This window comes from Poecilia latipinna, unplaced genomic scaffold, assembly GCF_001443285.1.
Source record: "Poecilia latipinna isolate Pla-1442-1.1 unplaced genomic scaffold, P_latipinna-1.0 Scaffold1971, whole genome shotgun sequence".
Taxonomy (NCBI): Eukaryota; Metazoa; Chordata; class Actinopteri; order Cyprinodontiformes; family Poeciliidae; genus Poecilia; species Poecilia latipinna.
Genome location: NW_015114587.1, coordinates 38,477 through 59,951, shown reverse-complemented (window position 1 = coordinate 59,951; position 21,475 = coordinate 38,477). Strand labels below are relative to the sequence as shown.

At 38.2% G+C, this 21,475-nt stretch overlaps 1 protein-coding gene across 1 annotated transcript in view; it reads right to left on the bottom strand.

Moving 5' to 3' along the window:
• LOC106935491 (trafficking protein particle complex subunit 9-like) overlaps positions 1-21,475 on the bottom strand; it is a 109,668-nt gene that overhangs the window by 61,082 nt on the left and 27,111 nt on the right. Inside the window, exons 3-4 of the mRNA XM_015015976.1 lie at positions 12,984-13,137; positions 5,879-5,969 (exon numbers count right to left, since the gene is read on the bottom strand). Of these exons, the coding sequence (XP_014871462.1) occupies positions 5,879-5,969; positions 12,984-13,137 (245 nt within the window). The remainder of the gene's footprint in view (positions 1-5,878; positions 5,970-12,983; positions 13,138-21,475) is intronic.

Below are 21,475 nucleotides of genomic sequence, written 5' to 3'. Positions count from 1 at the left end.
GTCTCATCTACTTAATTAATGAAAATGCTCAACTGCAAAGAAACAAAAATACTGAATTTAATGATCATTTAAGGGAAGAAAATGGTAAAATGTAGGAGTGAAAAGGAAGCTTACACAGACATTTAGCCTTTTTGTTTTATCATTATGATTCTGTCAAACTGTGATATTGCTACATAAACCAACTTTTTGGTTTATGTAGCTTGAGGGAAAAGTGCAAAAATGACTCCTTTCTTTTCAAGAGTTAGATACTTCTGTTATAACCTTTTCGCCTTTTCTGTAACATGAAGTCAGTTTTTCTCAGTAATTAAATCTCAGCCTGAAAGCACTTCCTGTCTGGAGCAGCCGTCGTGCTCTGCCTCAGCCCGCTGATGGGAGTCACACCTACAGAGAGCTACGTGTTGATTCGTCAGGTGACTGTTTATCTAGCAACACTCCATTAAGCTGACATAGCGACTGCAATCACGAGATGCAGTTCGCCTTTAATCAACCTGACAGCTAAGGAGCCACGATCAATGGGATATTTACACAATGTCAGGTAGGAAAACAAGGCAACCTGTAACACCTGTTGGGATTTTTTTCTTTAGGACTGTATGAGAGATGGAGCAAATTATCTGCCTGAGATAATTGCATTTTAAACAGTTTAATATCAGTATATGAAAGATAAATAAACTCAATTAAAATGGCCATTGTTTAAAAAGCTTTAATTCTCAAACCTTCAAGCCATTTTTAATATGATGAATTATTTCAGAGTTGAAAAGAAATCCATAAAAACTTACCAATCAGGTTTGCTTCTAATGGAAAGATCTTGAAATAAGCTATAGGAGCTTGTTTTAAGTGAATTATTCCTCAATATTGATGAAAACATACTTGTTTCCTTGGCAGGTTATTTCACTTATAACAAGACATTTTTGCTACATTATAAGTGAAATAATCTGGGGAAAAATAGTGGATTTGGGTCACATTCGCCTGCTGTGAACTTGGCTTAAGTCGCACCTGCGATCAAACCAGTCTCACTTTAGAGACTTGACCTAAATATTAGTTACACATATATTAGCTAAACATTCTAGAACACCTTAACCCAACATAGGAAAGCAATGTGAGCCTCCACTTTAAGAGCAATGATCAACTTTAACTTGATTTTTTATGCCAGATTCAAAAGGATTTTTCACATGTATAAACCCACACTAAAAATCTTGAGATGTAAGAAAGATTATAGTAAAATCATAAGCTGTAAGAAGAGTACAATTGTTACTCTCAATTAAAAGAAAATTGGTTAGAAGCAACCAAGAAACAACCCGATAAACAGGAAAGTGATAGAAAACCAACCCAGAGACAATCCACTGTTACATGAGCAAATGATTAAAAGAAAGAAGCCCCTGGTTCAAAATAAACAAAATCAACTCGTACATGGAGAAGCAAAATACTTTCTGGAGAAAAGTTTCTTTGGCCAGTTGTGTCAAAACATTTATTCTTCTTGGCCATAAAACCAGATTTGTGCCAAGAATTCAACCAAATTAAATGGACCTGTCAAACTATAACACATTTCAATCTAGAATTATGGCTTAATGACTGGCAAAAAAAAATGAAAATGTGGTTGAGAGAAGTTTCATCTTCAATGAGTGAGGGTGTATGTAAATATTTGAGCCAAGATGGCTGATTCTGACCCTGCGTAGAGAGTCAGTAATACACTGAATCATTTGCACAGAATTTCAGTTTGTTCCAAGTTAGTTGAAGTTGCATAAAACTAAAACACATACGTGATGCTGTATATTCTAAAATATGCTCTGACCAGTAGGATAAGTCACTAAAAAAAATGATTCCCTTATTCATCTGTAGCTCTGAACAGAATTTCATCACACACAACCTTAATTTATTACTGCCTCACTGATGCAAGTATAAGCTGATCCCTCCAAGGTATCTTTTTTTTTTTTAGTAATGGCCTCTTGTTTTCTCAGAGTCTGGAATAATAATGAGTTTGTAAACAAACACAAAGCCATAAAATAGACTGACACTTTCAATGTTGTCCCAAGTAAGTGGAAGCTGCAGGATTAAATATTCATATGAGTTTCTACAGAGACGAATCAGGAGGCATCAAGTTTCTCATGCTGCATAATTGGCTGATCCCAGACAGAGATGTCAGAGAATCTTTCTTTTAAATCCACCCTGAGGCACAAACACGTCTGACTGAGAAAGCAGTCATGCCTTTTACTCATCAAATACTTTGCTTCAAAAAAGTTATTAGTTTTTCCCCCCCTTATTTTTTTTTTAAATTTTAAACACTTTCATTGATTTGAGTAATGTTATTTTTTTATCAGCAGCAGGTCTCCTCTACAAAAAAAGCCATACTTTAAAATGTTAAAATGATAATGAAACATATGCATGATCAACTGTCCTGCTTTAGGCCTGGCAAAATAAGTGATACTGTTTAAACTAATACACTCTGTGTGAAATTTATGGTCCTTTTGTCACTGACCTTTGCATTCAGCTAAGGGTTTAAGAACAACGGGGGCTCGTCCGGGATTCATCTTTATTTTTGATGAATAGATGACTGGATGTGCATTATTATGACTAATGTTCTCAATGCTTAGGTAGAGCTGGTCATTCTTCAAGAGCTAAGTTATTTATTAGTATGTAGCAGATGGACCGGTAGATAAAGATAGATATGTGGTAGATATGGTGTCAAACCTTCCACAGGACTTGAAGCAGCCAGCTCTAAATACGTCTCAGAAGAAAAAAAGATGCTCTAAATTTCTAAATTTACCATGCACTTGGCACCTTCATATATCTGAGCATAATACTGGATTTCCTTTAGGAAAAAAAAAAAATCACAGCATGCACTGCTGCATTGCTCATGTTCAACCCATGTGTGAAGAAGGCACCCTGTGTCCTTGTCCATAATTTATGTGAGACCTCAGACCTACACTTACGTATTCATATCACCCTAATCAACCTTCAGTCTTAGATATTTTTAGGTACATAGTTATGAAAAGTCTACATCAGAATATGGTTTATAAGCAAAATTGTAGCAGGCCAGCAATACCAAGGAACACGTGTTATACCTATTTTTAAGATCTTTAAATTATTTAGTAGACAGATTTGATTTTAAAATGGCTCTAATATAAGAGTAGACACAGCCTCCCAGAGCAGCTTCTGTCAGAAGCAATAAGAATTAATAGACCTAAAACACAACACTGATTGACCAGTTCAATAGAATATCTTTTTTAAAGTAATTTTCAAATTTTTTTTTTACTTTTTTGGTCTAATTATTAACATTTTTTATCCAAGCTATTTTGCAAGCACAGTAATCATAATTATTTTTATTGAATATCAGAAAAATGCTTAATGATCTCCAGATGGGGAAATAATATTAGTTAAGCACAGATCAAAGAGATTGAGCAATAAAATTAGTTTAAAAACAACATTTTACCAGATTTTTTGTAATCTATTAATTATCTTCAAACATTTCATGTTCTGCTCTAGTCTGTTATCGTTATGTTCTTTCAAACATTTTCAAATATCATTTTATGTATTTTTTGTCGTTTTAATTATGTTTTTATATTCATGGTTTGTCTTTGTGACTCACATTTCTATAAGAATAATTATCCACTTGATTAACTTACAATGTGCCTTTAATCAGAACTTAATTGAAAATGTTCTCCAAGAAAAAACAAAATTCTTTCATTTCTAATACTACATACAAACTAATACTGGACATAGAATTACCTTGAACACAGTATTCCCACAGTGAAGCCTGGTGTTGGCAGCATCATTAAGTGTGGATGCTTTTCATGGACAGGAAAATAAAACATCATGACCCCTGATCAACATTGCGATGGGATGAAATGACCAGCAAGTACATGGACAACAAAGCCCTTAAAAGGACTTAAAAGATGAAGAGATTCATTGAAACTCTTAGAAGGGATGAAAAAACCTTTTTAATAGTTGCTGTGATCAGACTCAAACGTTCCAACAGCAGCATTTTAAATTCTACACTTTAAAGAGAACTGGAACGATCCAAACCATGGAACTGGAACGAGACAAACCATTGTCTCGTCTTGGCAAGACGAGACAAATTAGAAAGAAAAATGTTGTAAACTTTAGACAAGCTACAGAAAACTATAGTTCAATTCCTAGAAGGTGAATTAGGATTTACAGGATCTCTGTCAGAGTAAGACTTACACAGCATTGACAGCTTTAAAAGCATCCGATTGGGGAAAAATATTTTTTACACTGGGTTAATGATTCAAATGTATCCATAATGGAGTTGGTGACTCTTTTGGCAACACTGATAAAGACATCCTAACGGACTGAAGCAAATTAATGGGCTTGAAATCAACAATTCCCAATAACTCAATGCACAGCTCATTCTGCAGAGCTCCTTAAACAACACTGGCTGTAAATCCCTGCATCCAGCTGGTACACATCACAAAGAACAGCATCATAAAATAACATGTTAGTAGAGATGTACAGATAAGTCAGATGGTGACCGAAATCGGATTATTTCCAGCTTAAGGCCTGATTGGTGACAGGCCGGTCAGAAACGAAAAAGAGGTCTGGTGTTTTTAACAGCAGGTTATGTCTGTATGTGTGGAAGTTGTTACTGACTAAAGAAGTCTCAGAGTTAGCCATTTTCTATGGCGAGTTTTTAGCGCCATGTAACACCCACCAATCAGTCGCTGTTTCCATTCAGAAGCCGGTTATCTGATCTGGTTAATGATGTTCCGGTTTTAGTGCTGAATAATCTAGACCATGTTTAAAGAGTCTGACCATTGAAGTTTTTAAACTAGAGCTAAGTAAAGACGTGGTAGGTAGTGGAAAATTAGGTGGAATCATCCTTTAGGGATCTAGTAGTGCCAATTGGAAGCCAACTTCAGCTCTGTGCAACTCAGTACGTTTATGCTTGGTGTCACGTTGGATTACAGTAAACTACATCAAAAGAACATGTCAATCCACATAATGCACAAACACTGTACGCCAATCATTTATCTTGATTAAGTTTCCTTTGAAGAAAAATAGTAGGAGTAGTGGGTGACCAACCTAGGAAAGCGAGTCTGGGTGAGCAATCATCATCATTTTGACACGGAAACCATAATCTCAGAGTTAAGACAGGAGCTAATATATGCAATTTATAATCCAATAATGTAAAAGACTGTTTAAAATGTCCACTTTGTAATTATGTTGTCCACTTTAAAAAGCATTTATTAAGCAATCTAAAATTATGCTCTTGCTTAGCATTTCTCACAGGTCTAAACTTTACAAAATGCTCCAACCTGCTGGCGCCAGAGATCTGGCAGGCCGTAGCAAAGCTATGGCCGGTGAACTCTGAGTCAACAGCCTGTCGGCCTGTTTTACCATGATCCAGCAGTGTTTCTACCTTACCATTTGCACACACGATTTGTTGATTTTGCAGATTGCTTTTCTTTTTTTTTTTTTGCTAAAGCAGGGCAGCCCCGGGTGACGAATCCAAATGCTGCCAGCGACCGAGGAAAGGACGGCGATCTCAAAAAACAAACACCCGCAATAAATCAAAAGTGATTTGAGACGACGATCACAGATGGTGAGACCAAAGAGGGCTTGTACAATTTCTGTGAGTCCTCCGTGATTCACACATTCTCCAAGCTGCTGTCTACACTTCTCCAAAATAGCCTGGAGCCAATTATAAATGCAGATAAAAACATGGCTGGAGACGCTGGTGGCTTGGCTGCTAATTGACAGGTGAAGAAACGGCCACAGAACATTTGCCTGTTTTTTTTGTTTGTTTTTTTCATTTTTCCACACACACCACAATACATTTTGACTTAGTCCAACTTGTTGAGACCGGAGTCTTGGTGGTTAATCACTGCTGATAACTTCACAGACGTATTTGTGAGGGACTTACCCCACTGCAGAGGAGCGAGTTGCAGGTGCTCCAGGACCAGCTGGTTCAGGGCTCCCTCCACGCTGGCCTCTCCATGCCGCTGCAGAGATGGGTGGCTAGTGTTAAGGACAGCAGCATGACTTGTTAGTAATTACCAAATTACTAACAACAAGTAAAGCTCTACAATTATTGGAATTTTTTAAACAACACTTTATGTTAGAATAGGGAAATTGTGACAAATCTACAAAACTTAGTTTATGTTCATGTTGCACATTCTGAGCCTGAGAAGATTAATTTAATGCTGAAAAGTTATCATAGGTAAACAACAGTGTCTTGAAAAAGTATTACCACCTCTAGAACTTTTTCACCAACTTGTTCAGCCCAAATCTAAATGTATTTTAATGAGATTTTATGTAAGCCACAACAAAATTGTGTTGTGGAAGGGAAAGGGCATAAAGTTTTCAAATAATTGTTTGGGTGTACCAGCAGCAAGTTAAGAATGAGAGAATGGGGTTGAATACAGATGTGCACCCAAATTCCCAAAGGTAAGACAATGAAATATATTTATGTTTTATTCCACTGTATTCTAGTCTGACAGCCCAAATACAATCCAGTAGCTCCAAATGCCCTTGGAAGTCACTTAATTAGTGAAAAAGAACGGTTCTGTGAAAGCCGGAGAGGTTTATTTGGGAATATCGCAGAACAAACGGCATCATGAAGACCAAGGAACGCAGCTGACAAGTCAGAGTTATGGAAAAGTTTAAAGCAGAGGTAGTGCAGACAACAAAATCCCAAACTCAAGCATGTCTTTAATCCAAGGTATGGAACAACCACAAATCTATGAAGAGTTCTCTATTCAAGTATACTGATAGGCTGGGCACTGATTACAGGTGAAGCAACAACGAGCCCCTTGGTAACTCTGGAGGGGCCACTGAGATCCACAGCTGAGGGAGGATCATCTGTTGACAGGACTACTTGTCCTCTAAAGCCCCTCTCCATTGCAAACTCACTCTTACGGTTAATGGTTCGGTTCCAGACAGGTTGGGTGTGTCTGCATTGGCAGCTGTTCCCTGACTTTATGGGTAGGACTGTGAGCGTGCAGGGGATCTGATCGAAAGCCTGATGGTGTCATTTTGCTCAGATAAACTTGCCTTCACTCATCCAGTGACAGGCCAATCAAAACATGTATTCTGCTACATAAATTAATTGAGCACAATACCTGGCGTGAGCCTGAGGTGGCTTCAAAGGTTAATGAAGACAAACCGGGTTGGGGATGAAGAACAGGTTACTAGCGAAGGGGCTTTCAGTGTTTAGAATTAGAACCTTATGGACGACTGTGAAGAAGTCAGCTACTGTTGAAAGAAAGCTTTAAAAAGTCCTGTGTGAAAATTACCAGAAACTGTGTGCGCTGCAAACAACCATCCCACACTGCAAAGAGAGAAGTGCTACGCTGAACCGGAGGCTGATAATGTTAATTTAATATTTGGAAATGTGACCGACACGAACTGAACAGCTTCAGTCACTTCCTTTGGTGTCATCGCTAAAACTACAAGCTGAATATGAAACAGTGCGGAAATCAACATCATCGTTCACAACTCATCCTGCTGTTTGCTGATTGGCCCGGTTGAAATTCTACCAGAGAAACCCAAGTCAATGGGAGAAATCCCAGATGGAGCCCTAAACGGAGATGACAATTGAGCAACATTGCATAGGAAAGTAATCGCCTCAGTATTTGTGATGTGACAGAATGTGTGAACAATTTCAAGGGGAATGAAAACTTTTGCAAGAGACCTTAAGAAACATAGCCACCTAATAGGAAGCACCATCATAAAGTTTATAGTCACATCTATATACAACATTTTTAGTAATGCTTTGCCTGCTTTATGTGATAAAGTCTTCAGATGCTTTATTGGTATTCAAACTTTGAAATACAGTTCTTTGCCAGGATTGGGTCACTTTAGCAGCATGTTTCAGTTTGTAGCCCATCTTTTCTTTGTCACCTTAATAGACGAGTAATCCAGGTTCACTCAGAGCAGTGAGTGAGTAATACAAGAATATGGCATAAGATCAGGAGAGAAAAACTGAGGGTCCTATGAATCTGAAGAGCCGAGAACAAATTCCTGATGCATAACACAAGTACTGACTTCTCATCTCTGCATATAAGGATATAATCAAAGACCTCAACATTTCTGCCATTCTCACTATAAACCACAAACATGCCCAAAGCACTTTGATCTCTGAATATCACAGCTTTTGAAGTCATCAATGCCTCACATTTAACTATGGGAAATGATTTGCTTTTGGTGCTTCAGCTGTGATATATGCACACAGTTTTAGTCATTTGCACAGCAGAGCACAAATCCCTTCGCTAACTTATAGAAGCCATTAAAGATGTCAATATGTTAGTAAGACGCGAGTATAAAACTAATACGCTGCAATAAACACACACTGTTAAACTGATCGCAGGGAGGGCTATCAACGCATGAATACTGCATCAAAACAAATACGACTGTCAGGGAGCAATTACCCAGATAATGTGTGATGATAAGGACAGCGCTGATCATTTACACAGCTGACATTTGGAATAATAAGCTAAGCATGAAGGACCCGTGTCTATTAACCTTTGAGGAGAGAGTACAATGTGCCCAGTGAGGAAAAGACAGAAAGCCAAGGAGCTATCGACGCGCAGGCAACATCGTGCCGGAAGGTTCTGCTTCTTCTGAGAAGCTTTCAAAAATATTATCGACTGATTCAGGAGAAAAATCACATCTTACAATTTGTACCCGGGTCTGATCTCAGAGAGCAGCAGCCATTTCGATCATTGATATTATCAACATTTAATACGTCTGATGCAAATTAGGGAGCCAAGGGGGGAAGTGAAAAACAGTGCTGTGAAAAAAAAAAGAAAAGTGTGAGTGGGGCTGGATGGTCTTTAGCCAAACTAGTTTAAATAGCTTGGGGCTGGTAGCAAACTCAAATGTTTTTACTAAATATCTGCCTTAATCGTCAATGGGACGCTTAAAAACTCAACATAAAACTGTAGTTACTATATGTCAAGGCAAATTTTTAGTTACTTAAGGCTGAGATAGAGCGAGAGAGAGCAAAACTTTGAAAAATGACAGGAAGGCTGAATGAATAACAGCCATGCTCTGCTTTGAAATTTTTGGAAATTGCAGAGTGAATGGTAAGGATTTATTTTATCTTGGAATACACACAAAACAGGTGGTGTGTGCAAGATAGATGTAATGGTACTTGCTAATATGAGATGCTAAAGACAGCTCAAAATGTCGCCTTATCGTTGCATCTTTAGAAGTTCTACAGAAATGTTTCTCACAAAATCTGCAGTTTTTTCCAAAACTATTTCACAAATTTTAAGTCTTATTGTTCTTGTAAATCCTGCACTTTCTTGTCTTGAGCGTTACATGTCTCATTACAACGCTACCAGTCAGTGCCTGGTTTCTTCAAGCTTTATTAAACATTACTTAAGCCATTTAATACCATTTTGAGATCATTAAGATTTAATGATTAACAAGAGTTATGAAAAATAATCAGATTTTCTCTTATTTTTAACTTTTATTAGATATTATGGAGTTAAATGTAGACTTAACATTATAAATTGGACTGTTTTGCCTCTGGTTTGTGACTTGAGTGTTGTTTTACCTCGCTATGTTACCAAACCAACCCTACACTTTATATAAAGTACACAGCAAATAACAGATATCACAGAAATCATGAAACAAATGTGTTACAAATCTACACAATGTGTTTCATTTATTAAATTAACTTACTGAAATAAATAAACTTTCCAATTAAATTCTAATTGATTTAATGGGCTTGTATTTTTGTAATTTTTAAGATCTTTGAGACAAGTGTTTTAAACTAAATGCGTGTCTCTCTGCAGATAATTTTTTTTTGTCAACTTTGGACTGAAACAACAGACTTAGGCTCTCAGATCATTAGTTTGCCCTCCAACCAAGAGTTCTGGCTCATGCAGACACAGAGAGAAGAAGAAGAGCCGAGGCGGTTAAACAGACAGGAGGATCTTGACATCTACGTTTAGAAATAAAACAAATAGACCCAGCTGAAGGAGTGCAGCTGAGCTCAGAGCCTCCAAGGTGATCTGGAGACTCTGAAACAGGTCCAAACAGTCTAATGGTGTTCACTTAGGTCAAGTGTACACGCTGCTGCTTCCAGTATTTTAGACAAACTGCAAGCATTATTCTGGTTGTGGCAGTTTTACAGAGAGGTTCAACAATAACTAACCATGAAGAGGATCTTTAGTACCAGCTTAGGTCAGCTAAAGAGAGAGAAATGAACGTCCATGCTGTTAGTTCACAGCGTGACCTCCACAAGGAGACCGTACACTCAAACAAATACCATTTCCTGTCATCCCATGTAAATGTCTCAGGAGACAATGACATACAGAAAGCCTATTTGCTATGAAAAATCACGACTGGAAAAAAACTTCCTAATAACAGGAGCAATATTGTGTTGGACAGCCCATAAATTACAGATTCAAGTAGACGTTACTTTGCTAAAGGCCAAGCGAGTGCTTCAGAGAACGAGTACAGGGGGAGTGATTAAAGCTCTCACTTGTCTTGTTTTTCATGTTATGAAGTAAAACCCAGCCAGCAGCAGAACTTACATTACGCTATTTCAAAGGTTACAGAGAGCTGAGCTTTAACTGTTTGGAAGGGCATCTCCAAGCATTTATCCAGACTTAATGCAGGAAACGTCTGCATCAAGACGGGAGTTGACGATAATCTGAAGTACTGGTCAACTGAAACTGGTTTAGTGACCATCTGTCTAGGGAAGCTTAGACATGGATCACTTTAGATCCAAGGAGATGCTAAGTGCTTGCCTTGCCTAAGTGTAGAATACAGTCATGCAAATTAGGGGGCATCAAGCCAACCAATGAGGACTACTGCTGAGTACGCCCATGGGTATGGGTGTGGCATATACTGAAGTGAAAAAGTGTCTGCCAGCTGGTCTGCACCGCTGTATGAAAGGTGTGTGCGAATATGAATATGCCGAAACCACGTGACTGTGTGTCGACTCTTCGGCTTTGGAAGAAGTGTGTTGGGGACTGACTAAATTAGGTCAGGATGTCTGAAAATATGGTTGGAAGAGACCACAGTTAAGCTAGTTGGACCTGTCCAGAGAGGAATTACTGGAAATCTTGGACAAATAAGAGTTAAATGAGGAGCTGTCAAGGAATAGGAAAAGAAGAAGAACACAGAGAAGTCATGTGGATGTAGGGAGAGAGGAGAATGACAGGAGCAGGAAGATATTGGCAGCAGATGGTTTGCTGTGACGACCCTCAAGAAAACAGGCAACAGAAACGGTAGAAAGGATGCAAAGCAGAAAATATGGTCATGGAACTTTTGTAGCAGGTTGAGGGTATATCAGTGATAGAAACAAAATTTGATTTATTTGCCAAACCAATTGACTGCTTCATCCTTCGATCAATCCAGGAACACTTCTACAAACAGACACCCTCCAGGTCATTCTGAGCCAAACCAGATGATATATGGAGATCCTCCAGCAGGTCCAGGGTTTCCTCCCAAGAGGACATGTCTAGAAAAGCTCATAGGGAAGATGCCAAGAATACTTCCTGGAAGCACCTTATCAGACTCCATTAGATGCCAAGGAACAGTTCTACTCCTGTTTCCTTCTCAACCCAGAAGAATCTCATTTCAGCTGCTTGTAAGCAGGATCTCCTGGATTTGATCATGTTCTGGATGAGGGTTGAAACGTAGACGTAAAAGCTTTGTGTTTGTTGCCTCAGACCTTTACCGCTACGAACCAGAGTCATGTCAACTACTATCAACAGAGTGAAGCTGTCTGAAAATGTAAATGTGGATATTATTCTGACATCAGTTGTAACACTAAACTACAACACTTCTTTGGTCCTTGTTTGGATTTTTTGCTTTGTTTTCAGAAAAGCTTGATCAAGTTGTGGAAGTCGATTTTCATCCAGAGGGAAAAAAAAAAAAATGCATCAAGCTGGCAATGCATAGTGTGTGATATGCCAGAGCGCGGTTGGCAGGGTGCTAGGAAGGTAATTGAAACATATGGACTTAATGAAGATTTATGGAAGTAAAACAGATTTTGTGAAGCAGATGGTTTTCATACGTTTTCCCCTAAGATGTTGGTTTGGGAGAGAATAGAAAAATAAAATAAATGTCCCTCTGATAAAACTATCCCCCGTTTCTATTTTGTTCAGGAGTTTTTTTGAATAGCAATTTAGGGGGTCTAAGAGATATGACACATATGCTTATCCAGTTAGATTACAAAAAATTTTTAAATCAAACTACAATTTAGCATTAAAAGCAGCATGCCATTAGTAGCCCAAATGGGGAAAGTATTAGAATCCAAACAACCAAATGGTCATGTTTTATTGATTGGATAGATACAATCGGATGTTTGGAGACTTTTCTATTAGCAGATGCATTATCTACTCATAAAATTACTGGAACTGTTATCTAACATTTAACAGATAAAATATAACAAAAATAATTTTGGTCTCTGGAACAACTAAAGAAGAAAAGTGGAGCGTTTCCTAACTTTTTCTTAGTTGCTCAATAAAACAGCTCTGATTTATACCCAGAGGTACAGCCTTGACACCTGTGGAGTGGAGGAAAGCTTCATTGTGGTCAGAGAGAACTCTGGAGGCTACAACATTTGCATCAACTGTTTTAAGTTTGAGCAAAAAACAACAAAAGCTCTGGTACAGATATATAAAACTATTCTTAATTCACAATTGATTCCATGCATGATATGTTTACCTATTAAAAATTAATCGGAAGCTGACTTAAACTTGCATCGCTGAACAGTAAAATGCCTCTTTAGAGTCTGAAAGAAGCAGAAAACTTTGGACATTTGCTTTTCCATCTGTCAGTTCACGCAGGTTCTCTGCTGGCCAGAGGGCATTTTGGGTAAACCACACAGATGTGCAAAATGGCTGTACAAAATGTTGTCAACAAGCATTCTGTAGCTGTGACATTGGCAAAACCCATATGATCTTATGAAGGCACTGAGGTTTGTAACTCTCAGTCTTTTTTTCCAGGACCACCACTGTTAGAACACTACAATCCTGTCTGATCAGTAACCTCTGCAAGGATATTATGCTCCAACAGATGTCCAGCTTGCTGTTGATCTGGCAGCCCTGGGCGTGCTGTTGCTCCTCCTCCAGCTGTTTGGGGCTGCTGAAGTGGGCCGCCTCCTGGTCCAGCTGGGGCAGACTCTCAAAGTCAAACTTGTCGACCTGGATGGCCATCCTGTAAGAGTGGGTTTGAGAAAAAACTCACTGATTTAACTGCCAACTAGCTGATGAACATTTGGTCTTGATTACATATTAAAATAACACAGTTCTGCTATTTTCACCTTTGACAACATTGTAATGCTAAAGGTTAATTATTTAGGGTAATGTCAAGTAATAACCTGAAGAGAATACATCAAAAATCTTCCTCTACTTGTTCTTCCTGTGGCATGAAACTGAAACTTTTAGCTACAACAAAATAAAGCAAAAATCATTGTTTAAAGCCACCAGTCAAGTGGTGTCAGCATCAAAAGTGGTAAAACTTCCGTTAGTTAATTTAAATGAGCTATTTATATAATAACATATAATAAATTATATATATAATACTACTAATAATAATATAATAATACCCTGACCACCTTAGATTGACAACTTTTTGTTTTGTGCACAGTATACAAGTGACCCCAAGTAGTGAAGGAATTATTAGCTAAATTAGCCATAACATGGCTTACAACCTCTACATGTTGGAGCCACTTTAAGCATTCAGCATACTGATGTGAGTGAATCTTGATCAGAGCAGACAGACTACCTGTTCAGTGTAGCATGAGATTAAGTATTGTATTAACGGGTCGTTGCTGCAGCATTAGCATAGCCGTTGTCATGGGACATCCCTATGCTGGATCTCCAATTTGGGAATTATATCAAGGAATGTTTTGATGATGACCAAAAAAAAATGCCACGACATTGGCAGCAATGGAAGGCAACGTTGTGGTGTTGATCGCTTAAAGCACCATATCTGCATACGCCATCAAAATGGAAAGCAAATGGACAAAGATAAGAGTGGGTAATGAATTTACTAATGATGTATAGAATTTAAAAGAGAATTCTGGGGAATATGAGTCTCTAGAGCCATGCCAATCACTGTTGGCGCAGTGATTACCTGCATGGCCCTTTATTGACCTGAACAAAAGGAATCCCAATCAACATTGCCAACGCTAGGCTCTCAATCCAACACAGCTAATAAACTGATTCAAACGTTGGATGACTTGTGTCTCAATAAACCAGACAAAATACTGACCAACATATTTTAGTGAAAATGTTGCTGCATTGTCATTTACTCTCTCTGCTGACTTCAGCTGGTTACATAACTGAGCACAACATTTCACAAATCCCACTGGTTCCTCAACACACAACTGGAGCAACTTTACCTCAGTGTTTTCAAGGCAAATAAAACACACGCACGCACGCACGCGCGCGCACACACACACACACACACACACACACACACACAAAGTGTGTTTACTGCAGTCCAAAATAATGCAGAATATACACCAGTTTGCATCAATATAAATATCGATTGGATTAAAATTACAGTCTGTAGTCAACCCAAACGTGATTTTGAAAACCAATGAAAAAACAGGAATCGCAAAAAGTAAATGAAAACAACTGGAGTTATACAATCCACTAATGGAGTGTATGAAGAAAAATTATATGAAAGGCATATTTAGTTCTGCAGGTTTTCTAACTGGAAAGCAGCACTGTTACTGTCCATTCTTCCCCGTTTGATGACAACCAGTTCCAGCTGCCTCATGTGCCGAGACGAGTCATAAATTATTCATCTACTCTGAACAAACAGCTCCAGGTTGGAGTCTGCTTCTAAACTGCTGGTGTTGCTAAGTTATATATTAACAGAAGTACTGTTCTCTGCTTGTTATTTGCCTGAGGTTACATCAACTCTTACTACACTGTGGTTTCACCTGAGTTATGCGCATCAGAATGACCCAAAGGATCACGTCTTATTGCTCCACAGCATGCAGGGCCTTCATTCAAGGATGTTGTTATTAATTGGACGTACTGGTTTGGGGATTAACTTGGCAAGCAATATGATCAACTGAGATAATTAGACTGCTTACGAAGATCCTTGTCTGGAAGGTCATCAAATGGTTATTTTATGTACAGCATGACATTGGGTGTCCTAAAAGGCACTTATGAATAAAATCTGTTATCATTATCACTCAGTCAGTAGTAAGAAGATTATAGGGTTGTTGCACATTTTCATGTCGAAATTCTGTACAGTTCCATGGTCTAATTTCCAGAGTTCTGGGAAAAAATTGACAAATTAAAACAAAGAAAGGAGAGAGAAAAACAAGCAAAAGAAGGATAGAAGACAGAGAAAGAAGTGAAGGAAAAAAGGAAGGAAGGAATGAACAGTGGGGGGGGAGGGAGGGATGGATGGATGGATGGATGGAGGGAGGGATGGATGGATGGATGGATGGATGGATGGATGGATGGATGGATGGATGGATGGATGGATGGATGGATGACAGGTTATTATACTCATCCTGTCTAATGGATTGGATGACTGGATTTTGGCAATCAAATAGGATAGAATAGAATAGAATAGAAATGTCCTTTATTGTCCCACAGTGGGGAAATTCAGGGCGTTTTGTATCACTGTGACTCTTGCCACTCAGCCGAACCCCCACAGAACTGACTCTAACCTCAGCAGGGCAGCGTGTGAAACACCAAGTTCTTCTTCTGCCTCCCAATTCCCCAGATATCCAGCTGCTGAGAGCTTATTGAAAGCAAAACCAATCTATAGGGATTACAACCCGCAGCCTCACAACATAAAGCCACCGTCAGAATCTCTTATTTTGCCACATGCAGTCAGGTGGAAAGATTGGACACTCTGCCTCAGCCTGTGTTTTTCTAGTATATTTGGACACAAATATAGCCAATATCAGTTTTTACAGTACAGAAAAAATGGAGTAATATGCATAAGTAACAGAAACTGAGGAATTTCTATAAAATATTTAAAAAAATTATGCAACTTCTAAGGAGGAGTAAATTAGGACACGCCCACATTTATTCTGGAATGGCTGAAATTACATTTCACATCAGGTGAACGGTAGATCATTACATCTGCCATGTTTAAACCAGATGTTTGGTTTAGTGTGCTGCTGACTACTGAACCGAGAGTGAAGTGATGCTTCTCGTTTTGCAGACTGATGTCAGACTGGTTGAAGGCAACAAACAGCAGATTGAAGTTATGACAGCCAATAGGAGAGCCAGAATACCTGTTATTGCTGATAACATGATTATCTGGAAGTGAAACAGTAACTTCCGGTGTTTTGAAACTGAAAAATTATTTTGAAACTGACAAAAAGTCCAAAGCTTCTTTCCAGATTCAATTTTTTTTTTTTCAATTTAAAATCTTTTTTTTTTCAGTTTGTTTTTCTTTTTTGTTCAGATTCAATTTTTTTTTCCTCTTAAAAATTTTTTATGGACACTATTTAGCTACACAGATTGCCTTCATTTCCACTTTTACACGATTAAAAGAACATAACACTGTATATTTTCTTTAAAATACTTAATGCAGTGTCTTAGCTGTCCTAGCTACATGACAGAAACTACTTAGCCAGTATATTCTGTGTTTTAATCTGTCAGACAAGTACAAATGGACAGAATCACCCAACATGGAGCTCAGGATGTTCCTTACAGATGTCATGATGACTGATGGGGCCAAAGCTCAAACAACAAGAGGAACCACAGAAACTGTGATTTTTCTTTAAATAAAAAGAAAGAAAGAGTACAGAGTAAAGGCTACTCTGTATCCTCCATTAAGCTATAGATGACCTGGCCAGGCATCTCCACAAAAAGCCAACTGGAATAAAGGATTCCCAAAAATGGAATGTTTGGCTGAAGCCAGAGATCCTAAATCACAGCTTTGCAGTGAGGAACTCCCTGAGGACTGATTTGATACACTGGGTTGTTTTTGGTGCGTCTTCATGACACTACATAATCATAAACAACAAATACAACTGTGTTGGCGTTCAAAATAGTGTACTTATTTAGTTAGGCTCAATGGTTAACAACTCTGGTCAAATTGTTGTTTTTAAGCAATAAATCTGACACTGTCAAGTAAGCCTGTGGCAAACAGCAATTAATTATCTGTCCCCATGATAAATTAAAATGAATTTGATAATTACATTCCGATGATTGATAGTCTTTGAAGGACAAAATTGTTTACAGAGACTTCATAATCCATTTGGTTTATGATTTATTCTTTTTGTTATTCTTTTATTATTGCTTTTGTTGTGTTTTATTTTGGATATTTAAAATGTCTTCCACTCCCTGTGTATTCTTTACAAGATTAAATTATTGGTTTTTGTGAGGACAAATTTCTACAATTAGGGTATTATCAAAATACTACTATATCAAAATGACAATATTATTGTTTATTATTCTTTATTGCAATTATTTTTTTATCCAGGAAATTTTTTATCGAGACAGGAGGCCTAGGTGTTCTGTCATTATTAAGCAATTATTATTTTACTCAAAAATGGTCTCAGAAATGACAATATCATTCTTCACAATAATTTCTGGGACAATTTGTTATCGTGATACATTCTTTTCATGATACCTTCTTCAGCAAAGGCATCACACCGCTTGATCCCACCTGTCGCATTTACGCTTCTGCAAATCTTAAATGAAATTACACGAGAAGGAAAAGGAGGGAAAAAAAATCTCTGGATAAATCCAGACACGCGTACATCAAAGTGACGAGGAGGAGGAAAGGCAACGCAATTAGCATTTCACAGCCTTTACAACAAAGCCACAGCACAAATTAAATAACAATTAAGACTTCAAAACATGCAGCAGACAAAAAAAAAAAAGGGAAAGCTTCTGCTTCTTGCTTTCCCCTCTACTTAATACATCCGCCTTTGAAGATTAGTGGCACAAGGCTTATGTCACTGACTGAAGTCCTGTCTTCAAATGGGTGCTGCGTTTCATTCAGTCATCTTCAAAAGCCCGCATTACACACTGGGCCTAAAAATACCATGTTGCAACAATGCAAATCAGCCTGTGGATGCAGCGTGGCGAGCCGTAAAGCCGCTCGTCTTCACAGAAGTGATTACTAAAAGGCAGACGATCGTGTTGAAATTTACACTTTAAATGACAGGAGTGGGGAAGGCAGGACCAACAATACAGAGTGACTGTGCTAATATGTGAAACTTTTTGTTTTCAAGTAATGCTTTGTTAAGGTGTTACGGTTTCCACCCAAGTTTCAATTTCTACTTTGACTTTGTTTCTGCAAAGTACATTGTAAAAAAACAAAAAAAAAACATGACACCATCATAAACATGACATAACACCTGTCATGAGCATGAAGGAGTCTTTATGAATGTTTATGACTGTCATAAGTGTCATTTGGTAAATGATGACACTTTTAATGCAAAGTTGCTTTGAAAGTTGCATTAAAGTGTCATTATTTACCAAATAATGCACAGTTGGCACTTTTAATGCAACTTTTAGAGCACCTTTGCATTAAAGGTGTTATTTACCAAATGACACTTCATGACAACAGACATTCATAAAGACTCCTTCATGTTGACAACAGGTGTTATGTCATGTTTATGACAGTGTCATGCCACTTTATTTGCACACCCCGTCAAATAAAGTGTTACCCATCTTTTTAAAACCCGAGATAATATGAGTTGCAACAACTTATATTTTCAAGTAGTTTTTACCTTAATTAAATTAAGATGATCTCCTTCAGTGCGTTCAACCTGAAAATGTTAATGAGTGAACGAAGAACGCAGAACTTTAAGGACCATCGAAGATAAAAATATTAAAAAGTTGGCCTGAAAAAAAAAAATTGGGGTAAAAAAAATAAATGCTAAAAAAATAGCTGCAGTTTTTGATTGAAATGGAAATAAGTGTTTACAATGTTTACACAATCCAAATGTTTTTTTGTGTGTTCAGTTTTTCATGACCAGATTTATTTTCCTGCCTCTACCTGCCTCAGAGTTCGTGATGACTCACGATGGATTGGCCTCTGAGCGCTGGAAGAGGCAGAGCAGAGGAGTACTGCTGCTGGAAGCCTGATGAGACACACAGCGCTGGGCTCATGTCTGTTCTGTGATGTTATGTTGGCTTTTGTCAAGAACACTGAAAAAAAAACCTCTTTCCAAATATTTTGGTCCAGTTTCTAATGCAAATATCTTAGTTCACTATAAATAAGACAAAAACTAACTTAAAAGTAACTTTTCAACAAGATATAAAAGCTTGTTTTAAATCAATAAGCATTGCTGTAGATGAAAAAGTTTTAGTTTCACTATTTCACTTCTAACAAGATATTTTTTCCATGTTATAAGTGAAATTATCTGCCAGTAGAACTAATACTTTTTCATTAATATTAAGGAATTATTGACTTAAATCATGATCTTGCTGAAAAGTGGCTTGTAAGTTAGGTTGGGCTGATTTCATGTTTTTGAACATATTTACATTAGAAACTGGAAGAAAAAAAACCTTATAAGATTTGGTGTTTTTTGCAGTGGAAGGAAATTTTTTTAAAATAAAACTTTTTTAGTAAAGTTTGCCTGAATAAAAGCAGAAATAAATGCTGCACTGTGTTTTGACCGCAGAACAACCCGTCAAGCAGCAAAATGTGTTTCTTCTGCTAATTTTAGAGGGAATTTCTACCATTTCATTCAGTCTATACTTAGAAACAGCAACTAAGGTTCTATGAGCTGCTTATGAGCTGCTAGATTTAGTAACTATCCAAACTAAAGTGATTTTAGTGAAAATCATTTCTCAAGTAGAAAGAGCCGCTTCAAAGGCTGGACAGGAAGTTCTCAAGCAGAGAGCTGAGGTTCATGAAGACTTGGTTAGTCGACTTAAAGTTTATTTTTCTTATCCAAACACGTTGAAAGGCAACACAATACCGTGTGGCCAAAATGTCGTCCTGACCGCAGGATGTGACTTCTGACACAGTCGGCGTTTAATTACCACCGTCCTGCACTGAGCTGCAGCAGTAAAGCCACTTTCAGCGGCGGCAGGGGATGAGCAGCTCGCTGCAGAGACGACCCCGTCCTAATTAAATGCTGCGTCGCCCCAGACCAAAAGCACATGATAATCACATTAAAGCATACAGGGCCGCTTTCATCGGATCACCGCAGAGCCATGAGTCGTTAGAAAAACTCATCTGTGCTTCAGAGACACCTCAGAGGCGAGCAGACAGAGAAATCTGATTACAGACGGCGACGTTAGGAACAGGAATCAAAACCAAAATAAAATAAAATGTGAGGATGTCTTTTTTTTTTTTTCTGGTTTGCTTCCAGTCTCCAGCTACTGCTGCAGTGTCACACACAGATGGAGACAAAAGATGTTTGTTCCTCCTTTTTAGGAAAACGATTTGTCATTTTTATTCACGGCATGCAAGATTTCTCTCATGAACCCGAACTGCATGTTGCAAATTATTTTTCTCTCAGATCCTGGCAGCGGGGAAGAAACAGCAAGCGGAGATCGTAGCATAAATGTGTGCAGGCGCGCGTGTGTGTGTTTTTTAAAGGCGGGCTATTTTTAGCTCACGTGCAGGAGCTTAAGGGTGGAGATCCACGGCGCTCTGCACAGAGCCAGGCGAGAGGAGGTGGCTATTTTTAGACTGCGGCTGACTCGCAGCAGTAACCCTTCGTTTGCTGCAGCTGGAGCTGCAGCAGTGGCGAAAACGCTGCCGTCCGTTAATGTCGGCTTTGGAAATGCTGAGCTTCTGTAAAAGTGGAGCCTTTTGGGTGATTATGAAACAACAACAAAAAAGAAAAAGAGAAAAAAAGTTCTACAATATCACCAGGGGTTGTCATGGTGAGCTATTTTTATCTCACATTTGCTTAAATCTGGAATTTAGCCTTCTGTTTGTCGCAAATTCAGCAGCTAATATCAATAAGATGAATCGAAAGCGCGGGTGTTAATGTTTTTATCTTTTTTTAATCTTTTTCAAAATCTCTCTTTCTCACTGTTTATTCAATGTCACATGCTGTTTTTATTTTAATTATGTAAAGCACTTTGAAATGCCTTGCTGCTGAAATGTGCTATACAAATACAATTTGATTGATTGATTGGTTGAGATAGCAACTAAACAGTGAGGTTTTGCTTTAAATCCATCAGAGCAGGAGAAAATGGATTTCAGTTCTCTTACTTTGAGACCTTAACTAACCCCTCCGTAGTGAGGAGACGGGACTGAGACGCCCCCTAGGGATCGTATTATTTCTAGAAAAAATGTGAGAAGAGGAAGGACAAATCCTTCCTACAAGAAGAAGCAGAGAGGAGGAGAAAAGGGAAGAGAAGGGAAGTTTAACTGGGGGTGGAGGAGAGGTGTGTGTGTGAGGGGGTTCAGCAGCAACAGATGTACACTTCAGCATCCAGCTACAGTTTTTAGCTTTCATTTTGCTCGACAGGCTGAGACGCTTCCAGTTGCTACAATTACATAACATCCCCACAACGCTGAGAGCCGACGATGGGACGTCTTACTGCTGGTTACAATGTGCTTTGCTGCGATAAAAAAAAAAAAAAAAAAA